The 15,489-nt window shown below is 44.4% G+C and overlaps 1 protein-coding gene across 1 annotated transcript in view; it reads right to left on the bottom strand.

Moving 5' to 3' along the window:
* Positions 1-15,489, bottom strand: part of LOC146969341 (uncharacterized) — a 37,952-nt gene that overhangs the window by 1,062 nt on the left and 21,401 nt on the right. The window contains exons 5-7 of the mRNA XM_085759387.1: positions 15,185-15,333; positions 6,941-8,467; positions 3,708-4,342 (exon numbers count right to left, since the gene is read on the bottom strand). Of these exons, the coding sequence (XP_085615513.1) occupies positions 3,708-4,342; positions 6,941-8,467; positions 15,185-15,333 (2,311 nt within the window). The remainder of the gene's footprint in view (positions 1-3,707; positions 4,343-6,940; positions 8,468-15,184; positions 15,334-15,489) is intronic.

The raw sequence follows: 15,489 nt of genomic DNA on the forward strand, positions 1-15,489 counted from the left end.
TGGATGGAGTTGTAGTCGAAGCAGTGGTTGAAGTAGTTGTTGGTGTGGATGGAGTTGTTGTTGGTGTTGTAGTTGGTGTTGATACAGTAGTAGATGTTGTTGAAGCAGTGGTTGAAGTACTTGTTGGTGTGGATGGAGTTGTTCTTGGTGTTGTAGTTGTTGTTGATGCAGTAGTAGATGTTGGTGAAGCAGTGGTTGAAGTACTTGTTGGTGTAGATGGAGTAGTAGTCGAAGCAGTGGTTGAAGTAGTTGTTGGTGTAGATGGAGTAGTAGTCGAAGCAGTGGTTGAAGTAGTTGTTGGTGTGGATGGAGTTGTTGTTGGTGTTGTAGTAGGTATTGATGCAGTAGTAGACATTGTTGAGGCAGTGGTTGAAGTAGTTGTTGGTGTGGATGGAGTTGTTGTTGGTGTTGTAGTTGGTGTTGATGCAGTAGTAGATGTTGTTGATGCAGTGGTTGAAGTACTTGTTGGTGTAGATGGAGTAGTAGTCGAAGCAGTGGTTGAAGTGGTTGTTGGTGTGGATGGAGTTGTTGTTGGTGTCGTAGTAGGTGTTGATGCAGTAGTAAACGTTGAAGCAGTGGTTGAAGTAGTTGTTGGTGTGGATGGAGTTGTTGTTGGTGTTGTTGTTGGTGTTGATGCAGTAGTAGATGTTGTTGAAGCAGTGGTTGAAGTAGTTGTTGGTGTGGATGGAGTTGTTGTTGGTGTTGTAGTTGGTGTTGATGCAGTGGTTGAAGGAGTTGTTGGTGTGGATGGAGTTGTTCTTGGTGTTGTAGTTGGTGTTGATGCAGTAGTAGATCTTGTTGAAGCAGTGGTTGAAGTAGTTGTTGGTGTGGATGGAGTTGTAGTCGAAGCAGTGGTTGAAGTAGTTGTTGGTGTGGATGGAGTTGTTGTTGGTGTTGTAGTTGGTGTTGATGCAGTGGTTGAAGTAGTTGTTGGTGTAGATGGAGTAGTAGTGGTTGAAGTAGTTGTTGGTGTGGATGGAGTTGTAGTCGAAGCAGTGGTTGAAGTAGTTGTTGGTGTGGATGGAGTTGTTGTTGGTGTTGTAGTTGGTGTTGATGCAGTAGTAGATGTTGTTGAAGCAGTGGTTGAAGTACTTGTTGGTGTAGCTGGAGTCGTAGTCGAAGCAGTGGTTGAAGTAGTTGTTGGTGTGGATGGAGTTGTAGTCGAAGCAGTGGTTGAAGTAGTTGTTGGTGTGGATGGAGTTGTTGTTGGTGTTGTAGTTGGTGTTGATGCAGTGGTTGAAGGAGTTGTTGGTGTGGATGGAGTTGTTCTTGGTGTTGTAGTTGGTGTTGATGCAGTAGTAGATCTTGTTGAAGCAGTGGTTGAAGTAGTTGTTGGTGTGGATGGAGTTGTAGTCGAAGCAGTGGTTGAAGTAGTTGTTGGTGTGGATGGAGTTGTTGTTGGTGTTGTAGTTGGTGTTGATGCAGTGGTTGAAGTAGTTGTTGGTGTAGATGGAGTAGTAGTCGAAGCAGTGGTTGAAGTAGTTGTTGGTGTGGATGGAGTTGTAGTCGGAGCAGTGGTTGAAGTAGTTGTTGGTGTGGATGGAGTTGTTGGTGTTGATGCGGTAGTAGATGTTGTTGAAGCAGTGGTTGAAGTACTTGTTGGTGTAGATGGAGTAGTAGTCGAAGCAGTGGTTGAAGTAGTCGTTGGTGTGGATAGAGTTGTTGTTGGTGTTGTAGTTGGTGTTGATGCAGTAGTAGATGTTGTTGATGCAGTGGTTGAAGTACTTGTTGGTGAAGATGGAGTAGTAGTCGAAGCAGTGGTTGAAGTAGTTGTTGGTGTGGATGGAGTTGTAGTCGAAGCAGTGGTTGAAGTAGTTGTTGGTGTGGATGGAGTTGTTGTTGGTGTCGTAGTAGGTGTTGATGCAGTAGTAGACGTTGTTGAAGCAGTGGTTGAAGTAGTTGTTGGTGTAGATGGAGTAGTAGTCGAAGCAGTGGTTGAAGTAGTTGTTGGTGTGGATGGAGTTGTAGTCGAAGCAGTGGTTGAAGTAGTTTTTGGTGTGGATGGAGTTGTTGTTGGTGTCGTAGTAGGTGTTGATGCAGTAGTAGACGTTGAAGCAGTGGTTGAAGTAGTTGTTGGTGTGGATGGAGTTGTAGTCGAAGCAGTGGTTGAAGTAGTTGTTGGTGTGGATGGAGTTGTTGTTGGTGTCGTAGCAGGTGTTGATGCAGTAGTAGACGTTGTTGAAGCAGTGGTTGAAGTAGTTGTTGGTGTAGCTGGAGTCGTAGTCGAAGCAGTGGTTGAAGTAGTTGTTGGTGTGGATGGAGTTGTAGTCGAAGCAGTGGTTGAAGTAGTTGTTGGTGTGGATGGAGTTGTTGTTGGTGTTGTAGTTGGTGTTGATGCAGTGGTTGAAGGAGTTGTTGGTGTGGATGGAGTTGTTCTTGGTGTTGTAGTTGGTGTTGATGCAGTAGTAGATCTTGTTGAAGCAGTGGTTGAAGTAGTTGTTGGTGTGGATGGAGTTGTAGTCGAAGCAGTGGTTGAAGTAGTTGTTGGTGTGGATGGAGTTGTTGTTGGTGTTGTAGTTGGTGTTGATGCAGTGGTTGAAGTAGTTGTTGGTGTAGATGGAGTAGTAGTCGAAGCAGTGGTTGAAGTAGTTGTTGGTGTGGATGGAGTTGTAGTCGGAGCAGTGGTTGAAGTAGTTGTTGGTGTGGATGGAGTTGTTGGTGTTGATGCGGTAGTAGATGTTGTTGAAGCAGTGGTTGAAGTACTTGTTGGTGTAGATGGAGTAGTAGTCGAAGCAGTGGTTGAAGTAGTCGTTGGTGTGGATAGAGTTGTTGTTGGTGTTGTAGTTGGTGTTGATGCAGTAGTAGATGTTGTTGATGCAGTGGTTGAAGTACTTGTTGGTGAAGATGGAGTAGTAGTCGAAGCAGTGGTTGAAGTAGTTGTTGGTGTGGATGGAGTTGTAGTCGAAGCAGTGGTTGAAGTAGTTGTTGGTGTGGATGGAGTTGTTGTTGGTGTCGTAGTAGGTGTTGATGCAGTAGTAGACGTTGTTGAAGCAGTGGTTGAAGTAGTTGTTGGTGTAGATGGAGTAGTAGTCGAAGCAGTGGTTGAAGTAGTTGTTGGTGTGGATGGAGTTGTTGTTGGTGTCGTAGCAGGTGTTGATGCAGTAGTAGACGTTGTTGAAGCAGTGGTTGAAGTAGTTGTTGGTGTAGCTGGAGTCGTAGTCGAAGCAGTGGTTGAAGTAGTTGTTGGTGTGGATGGAGTTGTAGTCGAAGCAGTGGTTGAAGTAGTTGTTGGTGTGGATGGAGTTGTTGTTGGTGTTGTAGTTGGTGTTGATGCAGTGGTTGAAGGAGTTGTTGGTGTGGATGGAGTTGTTCTTGGTGTTGTAGTTGGTGTTGATGCAGTAGTAGATCTTGTTGAAGCAGTGGTTGAAGTAGTTGTTGGTGTGGATGGAGTTGTAGTCGAAGCAGTGGTTGAAGTAGTTGTTGGTGTGGATGGAGTTGTTGTTGGTGTTGTAGTTGGTGTTGATGCAGTGGTTGAAGTAGTTGTTGGTGTAGATGGAGTAGTAGTCGAAGCAGTGGTTGAAGTAGTTGTTGGTGTGGATGGAGTTGTAGTCGGAGCAGTGGTTGAAGTAGTTGTTGGTGTGGATGGAGTTGTTGGTGTTGATGCGGTAGTAGATGTTGTTGAAGCAGTGGTTGAAGTACTTGTTGGTGTAGATGGAGTAGTAGTCGAAGCAGTGGTTGAAGTAGTCGTTGGTGTGGATAGAGTTGTTGTTGGTGTTGTAGTTGGTGTTGATGCAGTAGTAGATGTTGTTGATGCAGTGGTTGAAGTACTTGTTGGTGAAGATGGAGTAGTAGTCGAAGCAGTGGTTGAAGTAGTTGTTGGTGTGGATGGAGTTGTAGTCGAAGCAGTGGTTGAAGTAGTTGTTGGTGTGGATGGAGTTGTTGTTGGTGTCGTAGTAGGTGTTGATGCAGTAGTAGACGTTGTTGAAGCAGTGGTTGAAGTAGTTGTTGGTGTAGATGGAGTAGTAGTCGAAGCAGTGGTTGAAGTAGTTGTTGGTGTGGATGGAGTTGTAGTCGAAGCAGTGGTTGAAGTAGTTTTTGGTGTGGATGGAGTTGTTGTTGGTGTCGTAGTAGGTGTTGATGCAGTAGTAGACGTTGAAGCAGTGGTTGAAGTAGTTGTTGGTGTGGATGGAGTTGTAGTCGAAGCAGTGGTTGAAGTAGTTGTTGGTGTGGATGGAGTTGTTGTTGGTGTCGTAGTAGGTGTTGATGCAGTAGTAGACGTTGTTGAAGCAGTGGTTGAAGTAGTTGTTGGTGTAGCTGGAGTCGTAGTCGAAGCAGTGGTTGAAGTAGTTGTTGGTGTGGATGGAGTTGTAGTCGAAGCAGTGGTTGAAGTAGTTGTTGGTGTGGATGGAGTTGTTGTTGGTGTTGTAGTTGGTGTTGATGCAGTGGTTGAAGTAGTTGTTGGTGTAGATGGAGTAGTAGTCGAAGCAGTGGTTGAAGTAGTTGTTGGTGTGGATGGAGTTGTTGTTGGTGTTGTAGTTGGTGTTGATGCAGTAGTAGATGTTGTTGAAGCAGTGGTTGAAGTACTTGTTGGTGTAGATGGAGTAGTAGTCGAAGCAGTGGTTGAAGTAGTTGTTGGTGTAGATGGAGTAGTAGTCGAAGCAGTGGTTGAAGTAGTTGTTGGTGTGGATGGAGTTGTTGTCGAAGCAGTGTTTGAAGTAGTTGTTGGTGTGGATGGAGTAGTATTCGAAGCAGTGGTTGAAGTACTTGTTGGCGTAGATGGAGTAGTAGTCGAAGCAGTGTTTGAAGTAGTTGTTGGTGTGGATGGAGTTGTAGTCGAAGCAGTGGTTGAAGTAGTTGTTGGTGTGGATGGAGTTGTTGTTGGTGTTGTAGTTGGTGTTGATGCAGTAGTAGATGTTGTTGAAGCAGTGGTTGAAGTACTTGTTGGTGTGGATGGAGTTGTTCTTGGTGTTGTAGTTGTTGTTGATGCAGTAGTAGATGTTGGTGAAGCAGTGGTTGAAGTACTTGTTGGTGTAGATGGAGTAGTAGTCGAAGCAGTGGTTGAAGTAGTTGTTGGTGTAGATGGAGTAGTAGTCGAAGCAGTGGTTGAAGTAGTTGTTGGTGTGGATGGAGTTGTTGTTGGTGTTGTAGTAGGTATTGATGCAGTAGTAGACATTGTTGAGGCAGTGGTTGAAGTAGTTGTTGGTGTGGATGGAGTTGTTGTTGGTGTTGTAGTTGGTGTTGATGCAGTAGTAGATGTTGTTGATGCAGTGGTTGAAGTACTTGTTGGTGTAGATGGAGTAGTAGTCGAAGCAGTGGTTGAAGTGGTTGTTGGTGTGGATGGAGTTGTAGTCGAAGCAGTGGTTGAAGTAGTTGTTGGTGTGGATGGAGTTGTTGTTGGTGTCGTAGTAGGTGTTGATGCAGTAGTAGACGTTGTTGAAGCAGTGGTTGAAGTAGTTGTTGGTGTAGATGGAATAGTAGTCGAAGCAGTGGTTGAAGTAGTTGTTGGTGTGGATGGAGTTGTAGTCAAAGCAGTGGTTGAAGTAGTTTTTGGTGTGGATGGAGTTGTTGTTGGTGTCGTAGTAGGTGTTGATGCAGTAGTAGACGTTGAAGCAGTGGTTGAAGTAGTTGTTGGTGTGGATGGAGTTGTTGTTGGTGTTGTTGTTGGTGTTGATGCAGTAGTAGATGTTGTTGATGCAGTGGTTGAAGTACTTGTTGGTGAAGATGGAGTAGTAGTCGAAGCAGTGGTTGAAGTAGTTGTTGGTGTGGATGGAGTTGTAGTCGAAGCAGTGGTTGAAGTACTTGTTGGTGTGGATGGAGTTGTGGTTGGTGTTGTAGTTGGTGTTGATGCAGTAGTAGATGTTGTTGAAGCAGTGGTTGAAATAGTTGTTGGTGTGGATGGAGTTGTGGTTGGTGTTGTAGTTGGTGTTGATGCAGTAGTAGATGTTTTTGAAGCAGTGGTTGAAGTAGTTGTTGGTGTGGATGGAGTTGTAGTCGATGCTGTGGTTGAAGGAGTTGTTGGTGTGGATGGAGTTGTGGTTGGTGTTGTAGTTGGTGTTGATGCAGTAGTAGATGTTGAAGCAGTGGTTGAAGTACTTGTTGGTGTAGATGGAGTAGTAGTCGAAGCAGTGGTTGAAGTACTTGTTGGCGTAGATGCAGTAGTAGTCGAAGCAGTGGTTGAAGTAGTTGTTGGTGTGGATGGGGTTGTAGTCGAAGCAGTGGTTGAAGTAGTTGTTGGTGTGGATGGAGCTGTTGTTGGTGTTGTAGTAGGTGTTGATGCAGTAGTAGACGTTGTTGAAGCAGTGGTTGAAGTAGTTGTTGGTGTGGATGGAGTTGTAGTCGAAGCAGGGGTTGAAGTAGTTGTTGGTGTGGATGGAGTTGTAGTCGAAGCAGTGGTTGAAGGAGTTGTTGGTGTGGATGGAGTTGTGGTTGGTTTTGAAGTTGGTTTTGATGCAGTAGTAGATGTTGTTGAAGCAGTGGTTGAAGTAGTTGTTGGTGTGGATGGAGTAGTATTCAAAGCAGTGGTTGAAGTACTTGTTGGTGTAGATGGAGTTGTAGTCAAAGCAGTGGTTGAAGTAGTTGTTGGTGTGGATGTTGTTGAAGCAGTGGTTGAAGTAGTTGTTGGTGTGGATGGAGTTGTAGTCGAAGCAGTGGTTGAAGGAGTTGTTGGTGTGGATGGAGTTGTGGTTGGTTTTGAAGTTGGTTTTGATGCAGTAGTAGATGTTGTTGAAGCAGTGGTTGAAGTAGTTGTTGGTGTGGATGGAGTAGTATTCAAAGCAGTGGTTGAAGTACTTGTTGGTGTGGATGGAGTTGTTGTTGGTGTTGTATTTGGTGTTGATGCAGTAGTAGATGTTGTTGAAGCAGTGGTTGAAGTACTTGTTGGTGTAGATGGAGTTGTTGTTGGTGTTGTAGTTGGTGTGGATGCAGTAGTAGATGTTGTTGAAGCAGTGGTTGAAGTACTTGTTGGTGTAGATGGAGTTGTTGTTGGTGTTGTAGTCAAAGCAGTGGTTGAAGTAGTTGTTGGTGTGGATGTTGTTGAAGCAGTGGTTGAAGTAGTTGTTGGTGTGGATGGAGTTGTAGTCGATGCTGTGGTTGAAGGAGTTGTTGGTGTGGATGGAGTTGTGGTTGGTGTTGTAGTTGGTGTTGATGCAGTAGTAGATGTTGTTGAAGCAGTGGTTGAAGTAGTTGTTGGTGTGGATGGAGTTGTGGTTGGTGTTGTAGTTGGTGTTGATGCAGTAGTAGATGTTTTTGAAGCAGTGGTTGAAGTAGTTGTTGGTGTGGATGGAGTTGTAGTCGATGCTGTGGTTGAAGGAGTTGTTGGTGTGGATGGAGTTGTGGTTGGTGTTGTAGTTGGTGTTGATGCAGTAGTAGATGTTTTTGAAGCAGTGGTTGAAGGAGTTGTTGGTGTGGATGGAGTTGTGGTTGGTGTTGTAGTTGGTGTTGATGCAGTAGTAGATGTTTTTGAAGCAGTGGTTGAAGGAGTTGTTGGTGTGGATGGAGTTGTGGTTGGTGTTGTAGTTGGTGTTGATGCAGTAGTAGATGTTGAAGCAGTGGTTGAAGTACTTGTTGGTGTAGATGGAGTAGTAGTCGAAGCAGTGGTTGAAGTACTTGTTGGCGTAGATGCAGTAGTAGTCGAAGCAGTGGTTGAAGTACTTGTTGGTGTGGATGGAGTTGTGGTTGGTGTTGTAGTTGGTGTTGATGCAGTAGTAGATGTTGTTGAAGCAGTGGTTGAAATAGTTGTTGGTGTGGATGGAGTTGTGGTTGGTGTTGTAGTTGGTGTTGATGCAGTAGTAGATGTTTTTGAAGCAGTGGTTGAAGTAGTTGTTGGTGTGGATGGAGTTGTAGTCGATGCTGTGGTTGAAGGAGTTGTTGGTGTGGATGGAGTTGTGGTTGGTGTTGTAGTTGGTGTTGATGCAGAAGTAGATGTTGAAGCAGTGGTTGAAGTACTTGTTGGTGTAGATGGAGTAGTAGTCGAAGCAGTGGTTGAAGTACTTGTTGGCGTAGATGCAGTAGTAGTCGAAGCAGTGGTTGAAGTAGTTGTTGGTGTGGATGGGGTTGTAGTCGAAGCAGTGGTTGAAGTAGTTGTTGGTGTGGATGGAGTTGTTGGTGTTGTAGTAGGTGTTGATGCAGTAGTAGACGTTGTTGAAGCAGTGGTTGAAGTAGTTGTTGGTGTGGATGGAGTTGTAGTCGAAGCAGGGGTTGAAGTAGTTGTTGGTGTGGATGGAGTTGTAGTCGAAGCAGTGGTTGAAGGAGTTGTTGGTGTGGATGGAGTTGTGGTTGGTTTTGAAGTTGGTTTTGATGCAGTAGTAGATGTTGTTGAAGAAGTGGTTGAAGTAGTTGTTGGTGTGGATGGAGTAGTATTCAAAGCAGTGGTTGAAGTACTTGTTGGTGTAGATGGAGTTGTAGTCAAAGCAGTGGTTGAAGTAGTTGTTGGTGTGGATGTTGTTGAAGCAGTGGTTGAAGTAGTTGTTGATGTGGATGGAGTTGTAGTCGAAGCAGTGGTTGAAGGAGTTGTTGGTGTGGATGGAGTTGTGGTTGGTTTTGAAGTTGGTTTTGATGCAGTAGTAGATGTTGTTGAAGCAGTGGTTGAAGTAGTTGTTGGTGTGGATGGAGTAGTATTCAAAGCAGTGGTTGAAGTACTTGTTGGTGTGGATGGAGTTGTTGTTGGTGTTGTATTTGGTGTTGATGCAGTAGTAGATGTTGTTGAAGCAGTGGTTGAAGTACTTGTTGGTGTAGATGGAGTTGTTGTTGGTGTTGTAGTTGGTGTGGATGCAGTAGTAGATGTTGTTGAAGCAGTGGTTGAAGTACTTGTTGGTGTAGATGGAGTTGTAGTCAAAGCAGTGGTTGAAGTAGTTGTTGGTGTGGATGTTGTTGAAGCAGTGGTTGAAGTAGTTGTTGGTGTGGATGGAGTTGTAGTCGATGCTGTGGTTGAAGGAGTTGTTGGTGTGGATGGAGTTGTGGTTGGTGTTGTAGTTGGTGTTGATGCAGTAGTAGATGTTGTTGAAGCAGTGGTTGAAGTAGTTGTTGGTGTGGATGGAGTTGTGGTTGGTGTTGTAGTTGGTGTTGATGCAGTAGTAGATGTTTTTGAAGCAGTGGTTGAAGTAGTTGTTGGTGTGGATGGAGTTGTAGTCGATGCTGTGGTTGAAGGAGTTGTTGGTGTGGATGGAGTTGTGGTTGGTGTTGTAGTTGGTGTTGATGCAGTAGTAGATGTTTTTGAAGCAGTGGTTGAAGGAGTTGTTGGTGTGGATGGAGTTGTGGTTGGTGTTGTAGTTGGTGTTGATGCAGTAGTAGATGTTTTTGAAGCAGTGGTTGAAGGAGTTGTTGGTGTGGATGGAGTTGTGGTTGGTGTTGTAGTTGGTGTTGATGCAGTAGTAGATGTTGAAGCAGTGGTTGAAGTACTTGTTGGTGTAGATGGAGTAGTAGTCGAAGCAGTGGTTGAAGTACTTGTTGGCGTAGATGCAGTAGTAGTCGAAGCAGTGGTTGAAGTACTTGTTGGTGTGGATGGAGTTGTGGTTGGTGTTGTAGTTGGTGTTGATGCAGTAGTAGATGTTGTTGAAGCAGTGGTTGAAATAGTTGTTGGTGTGGATGGAGTTGTGGTTGGTGTTGTAGTTGGTGTTGATGCAGTAGTAGATGTTTTTGAAGCAGTGGTTGAAGTAGTTGTTGGTGTGGATGGAGTTGTAGTCGATGCTGTGGTTGAAGGAGTTGTTGGTGTGGATGGAGTTGTGGTTGGTGTTGTAGTTGGTGTTGATGCAGAAGTAGATGTTGAAGCAGTGGTTGAAGTACTTGTTGGTGTAGATGGAGTAGTAGTCGAAGCAGTGGTTGAAGTACTTGTTGGCGTAGATGCAGTAGTAGTCGAAGCAGTGGTTGAAGTAGTTGTTGGTGTGGATGGGGTTGTAGTCGAAGCAGTGGTTGAAGTAGTTGTTGGTGTGGATGGAGTTGTTGGTGTTGTAGTAGGTGTTGATGCAGTAGTAGACGTTGTTGAAGCAGTGGTTGAAGTAGTTGTTGGTGTGGATGGAGTTGTAGTCGAAGCAGGGGTTGAAGTAGTTGTTGGTGTGGATGGAGTTGTAGTCGAAGCAGTGGTTGAAGGAGTTGTTGGTGTGGATGGAGTTGTGGTTGGTTTTGAAGTTGGTTTTGATGCAGTAGTAGATGTTGTTGAAGAAGTGGTTGAAGTAGTTGTTGGTGTGGATGGAGTAGTATTCAAAGCAGTGGTTGAAGTACTTGTTGGTGTAGATGGAGTTGTAGTCAAAGCAGTGGTTGAAGTAGTTGTTGGTGTGGATGTTGTTGAAGCAGTGGTTGAAGTAGTTGTTGGTGTGGATGGAGTTGTAGTCGAAGCAGTGGTTGAAGGAGTTGTTGGTGTGGATGGAGTTGTGGTTGGTTTTGAAGTTGGTTTTGATGCAGTAGTAGATGTTGTTGAAGCAGTGGTTGAAGTAGTTGTTGGTGTGGATGGAGTAGTATTCAAAGCAGTGGTTGAAGTACTTGTTGGTGTGGATGGAGTTGTTGTTGGTGTTGTATTTGGTGTTGATGCAGTAGTAGATGTTGTTGAAGCAGTGGTTGAAGTACTTGTTGGTGTAGATAGAGTTGTTGTTGGTGTTGTAGTTGGTGTGGATGCAGTAGTAGATGTTGTTGAAGCAGTGGTTGAAGTACTTGTTGGTGTAGATGGAGTTGTAGTCAAAGCAGTGGTTGAAGTAGTTGTTGGTGTGGATGTTGTTGAAGCAGTGGTTGAAGTAGTTGTTGGTGTGGATGGAGTTGTAGTCGATGCTGTGGTTGAAGGAGTTGTTGGTGTGGATGGAGTTGTGGTTGGTGTTGTAGTTGGTGTTGATGCAGTAGTAGATGTTGTTGAAGCAGTGGTTGAAGTAGTTGTTGGTGTGGATGGAGTTGTGGTTGGTGTTGTAGTTGGTGTTGATGCAGTAGTAGATGTTTTTGAAGCAGTGGTTGAAGTAGTTGTTGGTGTGGATGGAGTTGTAGTCGATGCTGTGGTTGAAGGAGTTGTTGGTGTGGATGGAGTTGTGGTTGGTGTTGTAGTTGGTGTTGATGCAGTAGTAGATGTTTTTGAAGCAGTGGTTGAAGGAGTTGTTGGTGTGGATGGAGTTGTGGTTGGTGTTGTAGTTGGTGTTGATGCAGTAGTAGATGTTGAAGCAGTGGTTGAAGTACTTGTTGGTGTAGATGGAGTAGTAGTCGAAGCAGTGGTTGAAGTACTTGTTGGCGTAGATGCAGTAGTAGTCGAAGCAGTGGTTGAAGTAGTTGTTGGTGTGGATGGGGTTGTAGTCGAAGCAGTGGTTGAAGTAGTTGTTGGTGTGGATGGAGTTGTTGTTGGTGTTGTAGTAGGTGTTGATGCAGTAGTAGACGTTGTTGAAGCAGTGGTTGAAGTAGTTGTTGGTGTGGATGGAGTTGTAGTCGAAGCAGGGGTTGAAGTAGTTGTTGGTGTGGATGGAGTAGTAGTCGAAGCAGTGGTTGAAGTAGTTGTTGGTGTGGATGGAGTTGTTGTTGGTGTTGTAGTAGGTGTTGATGCAGTAGTAGACGTTGTTGAAGCAGTGTTTGAAGTAGTTGTTGGTGTGGATGGAGTTGTTGTTGGTGTTGTAGTAGGTGTTGATGCAGTAGTAGACGTTGTTGAAGCAGTGGTTGAAGTAGTTGTTGGTGTGGATGGAGTTGTGGTTGGTGTTGTAGTTGGTGTTGATGCAGTAGTAGATGTTTTTGAAGCAGTGGTTGAAGTAGTTGTTGGTGTGGATGGAGTTGTAGTCGATGCTGTGGTTGAAGGAGTTGTTGGTGTGGATGGAGTTGTTTTTGGTGTTGTAGTTGGTGTTGATGCAGTAGTAGATGTTGTTGAAGCAGTGGTTGAAGTTGTTGTTGGTGTAGTTGGAGTTGTTGTTGGTGTTGTAGTAGGTGTTGATGCAGTAGTAGAAGTTGTTGAAGCAGTGGTTGAAGTAGTTGTTGGTGTGAATGGAGTTGTAGCCGAAGCAGTGGTTGAAGTAGTTGTTGGTGTGGATGGAGTTGTTGTTGGTGTTGATGCAGTAGTAGATGTTGTTGAAGAAGTGGTTGAAGTAGTTGTTGGTGTAGATGGAGTAGTAGTCGAAGCAGTGCTTGAAGTAGTTGTTGGTGTGGATGGAGTTGTAGTCGAAGCAGTGTTTGAAGTAGTTGTTGGTGTGGATGGAGTTGTTGTTGGTGTTGATGCAGTAGTAGACGTTGTTGAAGCAGTGGTTGAAGTAGTTGTTTGTGTGGATGGAGTTGTTGTTGGTGTTGTAGTAGGTGTTGATGCAGTAGTAGATGTTGTTGAAGCAGTGGTTGAAGTACTTGTTGGTGTAGATGGAGTTGTTGTTGGTGTTGTAGTTGGTGTTGATGCAGTAGTAGATGTTGTTGAAGCAGTGGTTGAAGTACTTGTTGGTGTAGATGGAGTAGTAGTCGAAGCAGTGGTTGAAGTAGTTGTTGGTGTGGATGGAGTTGTTGTTGGTGTTGTAGTAGGTGTTGATGCAGTAGTAGACGTTGTTGAAGCAGTGGTTGAAGTACTTGTTGGTGTGGATGGAGTTGTAGTCGAAGCAGTGGTTGACGTAGTTGTTGGTGTGGATGGAGTTGTAGTCGATGCAGTGGTTGACGTAGTTGTTGGTGTGGATGGAGTTGTAGTCGATGCTGTGGTTGAAGGAGTTGTTGGTGTGGATGTTGTTGAAGCAGTGGTTGAAGTAGTTGTTGGTGTGGATGGAGTTGTAGTCGAAGCAGTGGTTGACGTAGTTGTTGGTGTGGATGGAGTTGTAGTCGATGCTGTGGTTGAAGGAGTTGTTGGTGTAGATGGAGTTGTGGTTGGTGTTGTAGTTGGTGTTGATGCAGTAGTAAACGTTGTTGAAGCAGTGGTTGAAGTACTTGTTGGTGTGGATGGAGTTGTTGTTGGTGTTGTAGTTGGTGTTGATGCAGTAGTAGATGTTGTTGAAGCAGTGGTTGAAGTACTTGTTGGTGTGGATGGAGTTGTTGTTGGTGTTGTAGTTGGTGTTGATGCAGTAGTAGATGTTGTTGAAGCAGTGGTTGAAGTAGTTGTTGGTGTAGATGGAGTTGTTGTTGGTGTTGTAGTTGGTGTTGATGCAGTAGTAGATGTTGTTGAAGCAGTGGTTGAAGTACTTGTTGGTGTAGATGGAGTAGTAGTCGAAGCAGTGGTTGAAGTAGTTGTTGGTGTGGATGGAGTTGTAGTCGAAGCAGGGGTTGAAGTAGTTGTTGGTGTGGATGGAGTTGTAGTCGAAGCAGTGGTTGAAGGAGTTGTTGGTGTGGATGGAGTTGTGGTTGGTTTTGAAGTTGGTTTTGATGCAGTAGTAGATGTTGTTGAAGCAGTGGTTGAAGTAGTTGTTGGTGTGGATGGAGTAGTATTCAAAGCAGTGGTTGAAGTACTTGTTGGTGTAGATGGAGTTGTAGTCAAAGCAGTGGTTGAAGTAGTTGTTGGTGTGGATGTTGTTGAAGCAGTGGTTGAAGTAGTTGTTGGTGTGGATGGAGTTGTAGTCGAAGCAGTGGTTGAAGGAGTTGTTGGTGTGGATGGAGTTGTGGTTGGTTTTGAAGTTGGTTTTGATGCAGTAGTAGATGTTGTTGAAGCAGTGGTTGAAGTAGTTGTTGGTGTGGATGGAGTAGTATTCAAAGCAGTGGTTGAAGTACTTGTTGGTGTGGATGGAGTTGTTGTTGGTGTTGATGCAGTAGTAGACGTTGTTGAAGCAGTGGTTGAAGTAGTTGTTTGTGTGGATGGAGTTGTTGTTGGTGTTGTAGTAGGTGTTGATGCAGTAGTAGATGTTGTTGAAGCAGTGGTTGAAGTACTTGTTGGTGTAGATGGAGTTGTTGTTGGTGTTGTAGTTGGTGTTGATGCAGTAGTAGATGTTGTTGAAGCAGTGGTTGAAGTACTTGTTGGTGTAGATGGAGTAGTAGTCGAAGCAGTGGTTGAAGTAGTTGTTGGTGTGGATGGAGTTGTTGTTGGTGTTGTAGTAGGTGTTGATGCAGTAGTAGACGTTGTTGAAGCAGTGGTTGAAGTACTTGTTGGTGTGGATGGAGTTGTAGTCGAAGCAGTGGTTGACGTAGTTGTTGGTGTGGATGGAGTTGTAGTCGATGCAGTGGTTGACGTAGTTGTTGGTGTGGATGGAGTTGTAGTCGATGCTGTGGTTGAAGGAGTTGTTGGTGTGGATGTTGTTGAAGCAGTGGTTGAAGTAGTTGTTGGTGTGGATGGAGTTGTAGTCGAAGCAGTGGTTGACGTAGTTGTTGGTGTGGATGGAGTTGTAGTCGATGCTGTGGTTGAAGGAGTTGTTGGTGTAGATGGAGTTGTGGTTGGTGTTGTAGTTGGTGTTGATGCAGTAGTAAACGTTGTTGAAGCAGTGGTTGAAGTACTTGTTGGTGTGGATGGAGTTGTTGTTGGTGTTGTAGTTGGTGTTGATGCAGTAGTAGATGTTGTTGAAGCAGTGGTTGAAGTACTTGTTGGTGTGGATGGAGTTGTTGTTGGTGTTGTAGTTGGTGTTGATGCAGTAGTAGATGTTGTTGAAGCAGTGGTTGAAGTAGTTGTTGGTGTAGATGGAGTTGTTGTTGGTGTTGTAGTTGGTGTTGATGCAGTAGTAGATGTTGTTGAAGCAGTGGTTGAAGTACTTGTTGGTGTAGATGGAGTAGTAGTCGAAGCAGTGGTTGAAGTAGTTGTTGGTGTGGATGGAGTTGTAGTCGAAGCAGGGGTTGAAGTAGTTGTTGGTGTGGATGGAGTTGTAGTCGAAGCAGTGGTTGAAGGAGTTGTTGGTGTGGATGGAGTTGTGGTTGGTTTTGAAGTTGGTTTTGATGCAGTAGTAGATGTTGTTGAAGCAGTGGTTGAAGTAGTTGTTGGTGTGGATGGAGTAGTATTCAAAGCAGTGGTTGAAGTACTTGTTGGTGTAGATGGAGTTGTAGTCAAAGCAGTGGTTGAAGTAGTTGTTGGTGTGGATGTTGTTGAAGCAGTGGTTGAAGTAGTTGTTGGTGTGGATGGAGTTGTAGTCGAAGCAGTGGTTGAAGGAGTTGTTGGTGTGGATGGAGTTGTGGTTGGTTTTGAAGTTGGTTTTGATGCAGTAGTAGATGTTGTTGAAGCAGTGGTTGAAGTAGTTGTTGGTGTGGATGGAGTAGTATTCAAAGCAGTGGTTGAAGTACTTGTTGGTGTGGATGGAGTTGTTGTTGGTGTTGTATTTGGTGTTGATGCAGTAGTAGATGTTGTTGAAGCAGTGGTTGAAGTACTTGTTGGTGTAGATGGAGTTGTTGTTGGTGTTGTAGTTGGTGTGGATGCAGTAGTAGATGTTGTTGAAGCAGTGGTTGAAGTACTTGTTGGTGTAGATGGAGTTGTAGTCAAAGCAGTGGTTGAAGTAGTTGTTGGTGTGGATGTTGTTGAAGCAGTGGTTGAAGTAGTTGTTGGTGTGGATGGAGTTGTAGTCGATGCTGTGGTTGAAGGAGTTGTTGGTGTGGATGGAGTTGTGGTTGGTGTTGTAGTTGGTGTTGATGCAGTAGTAGATGTTTTTGAAGCAGTGGTTGAAGGAGTTGTTGGTGTGGATGGAGTTGTGGTTGGTGTTGTGGTTGGTGTTGATGCAGTAGTAG

Source organism: Trachurus japonicus, chromosome 18, assembly GCF_045865225.1.
Source record: "Trachurus japonicus isolate A0001 chromosome 18, Traja_1.0".
NCBI lineage: Eukaryota > Metazoa > Chordata > Actinopteri > Carangiformes > Carangidae > Trachurus > Trachurus japonicus.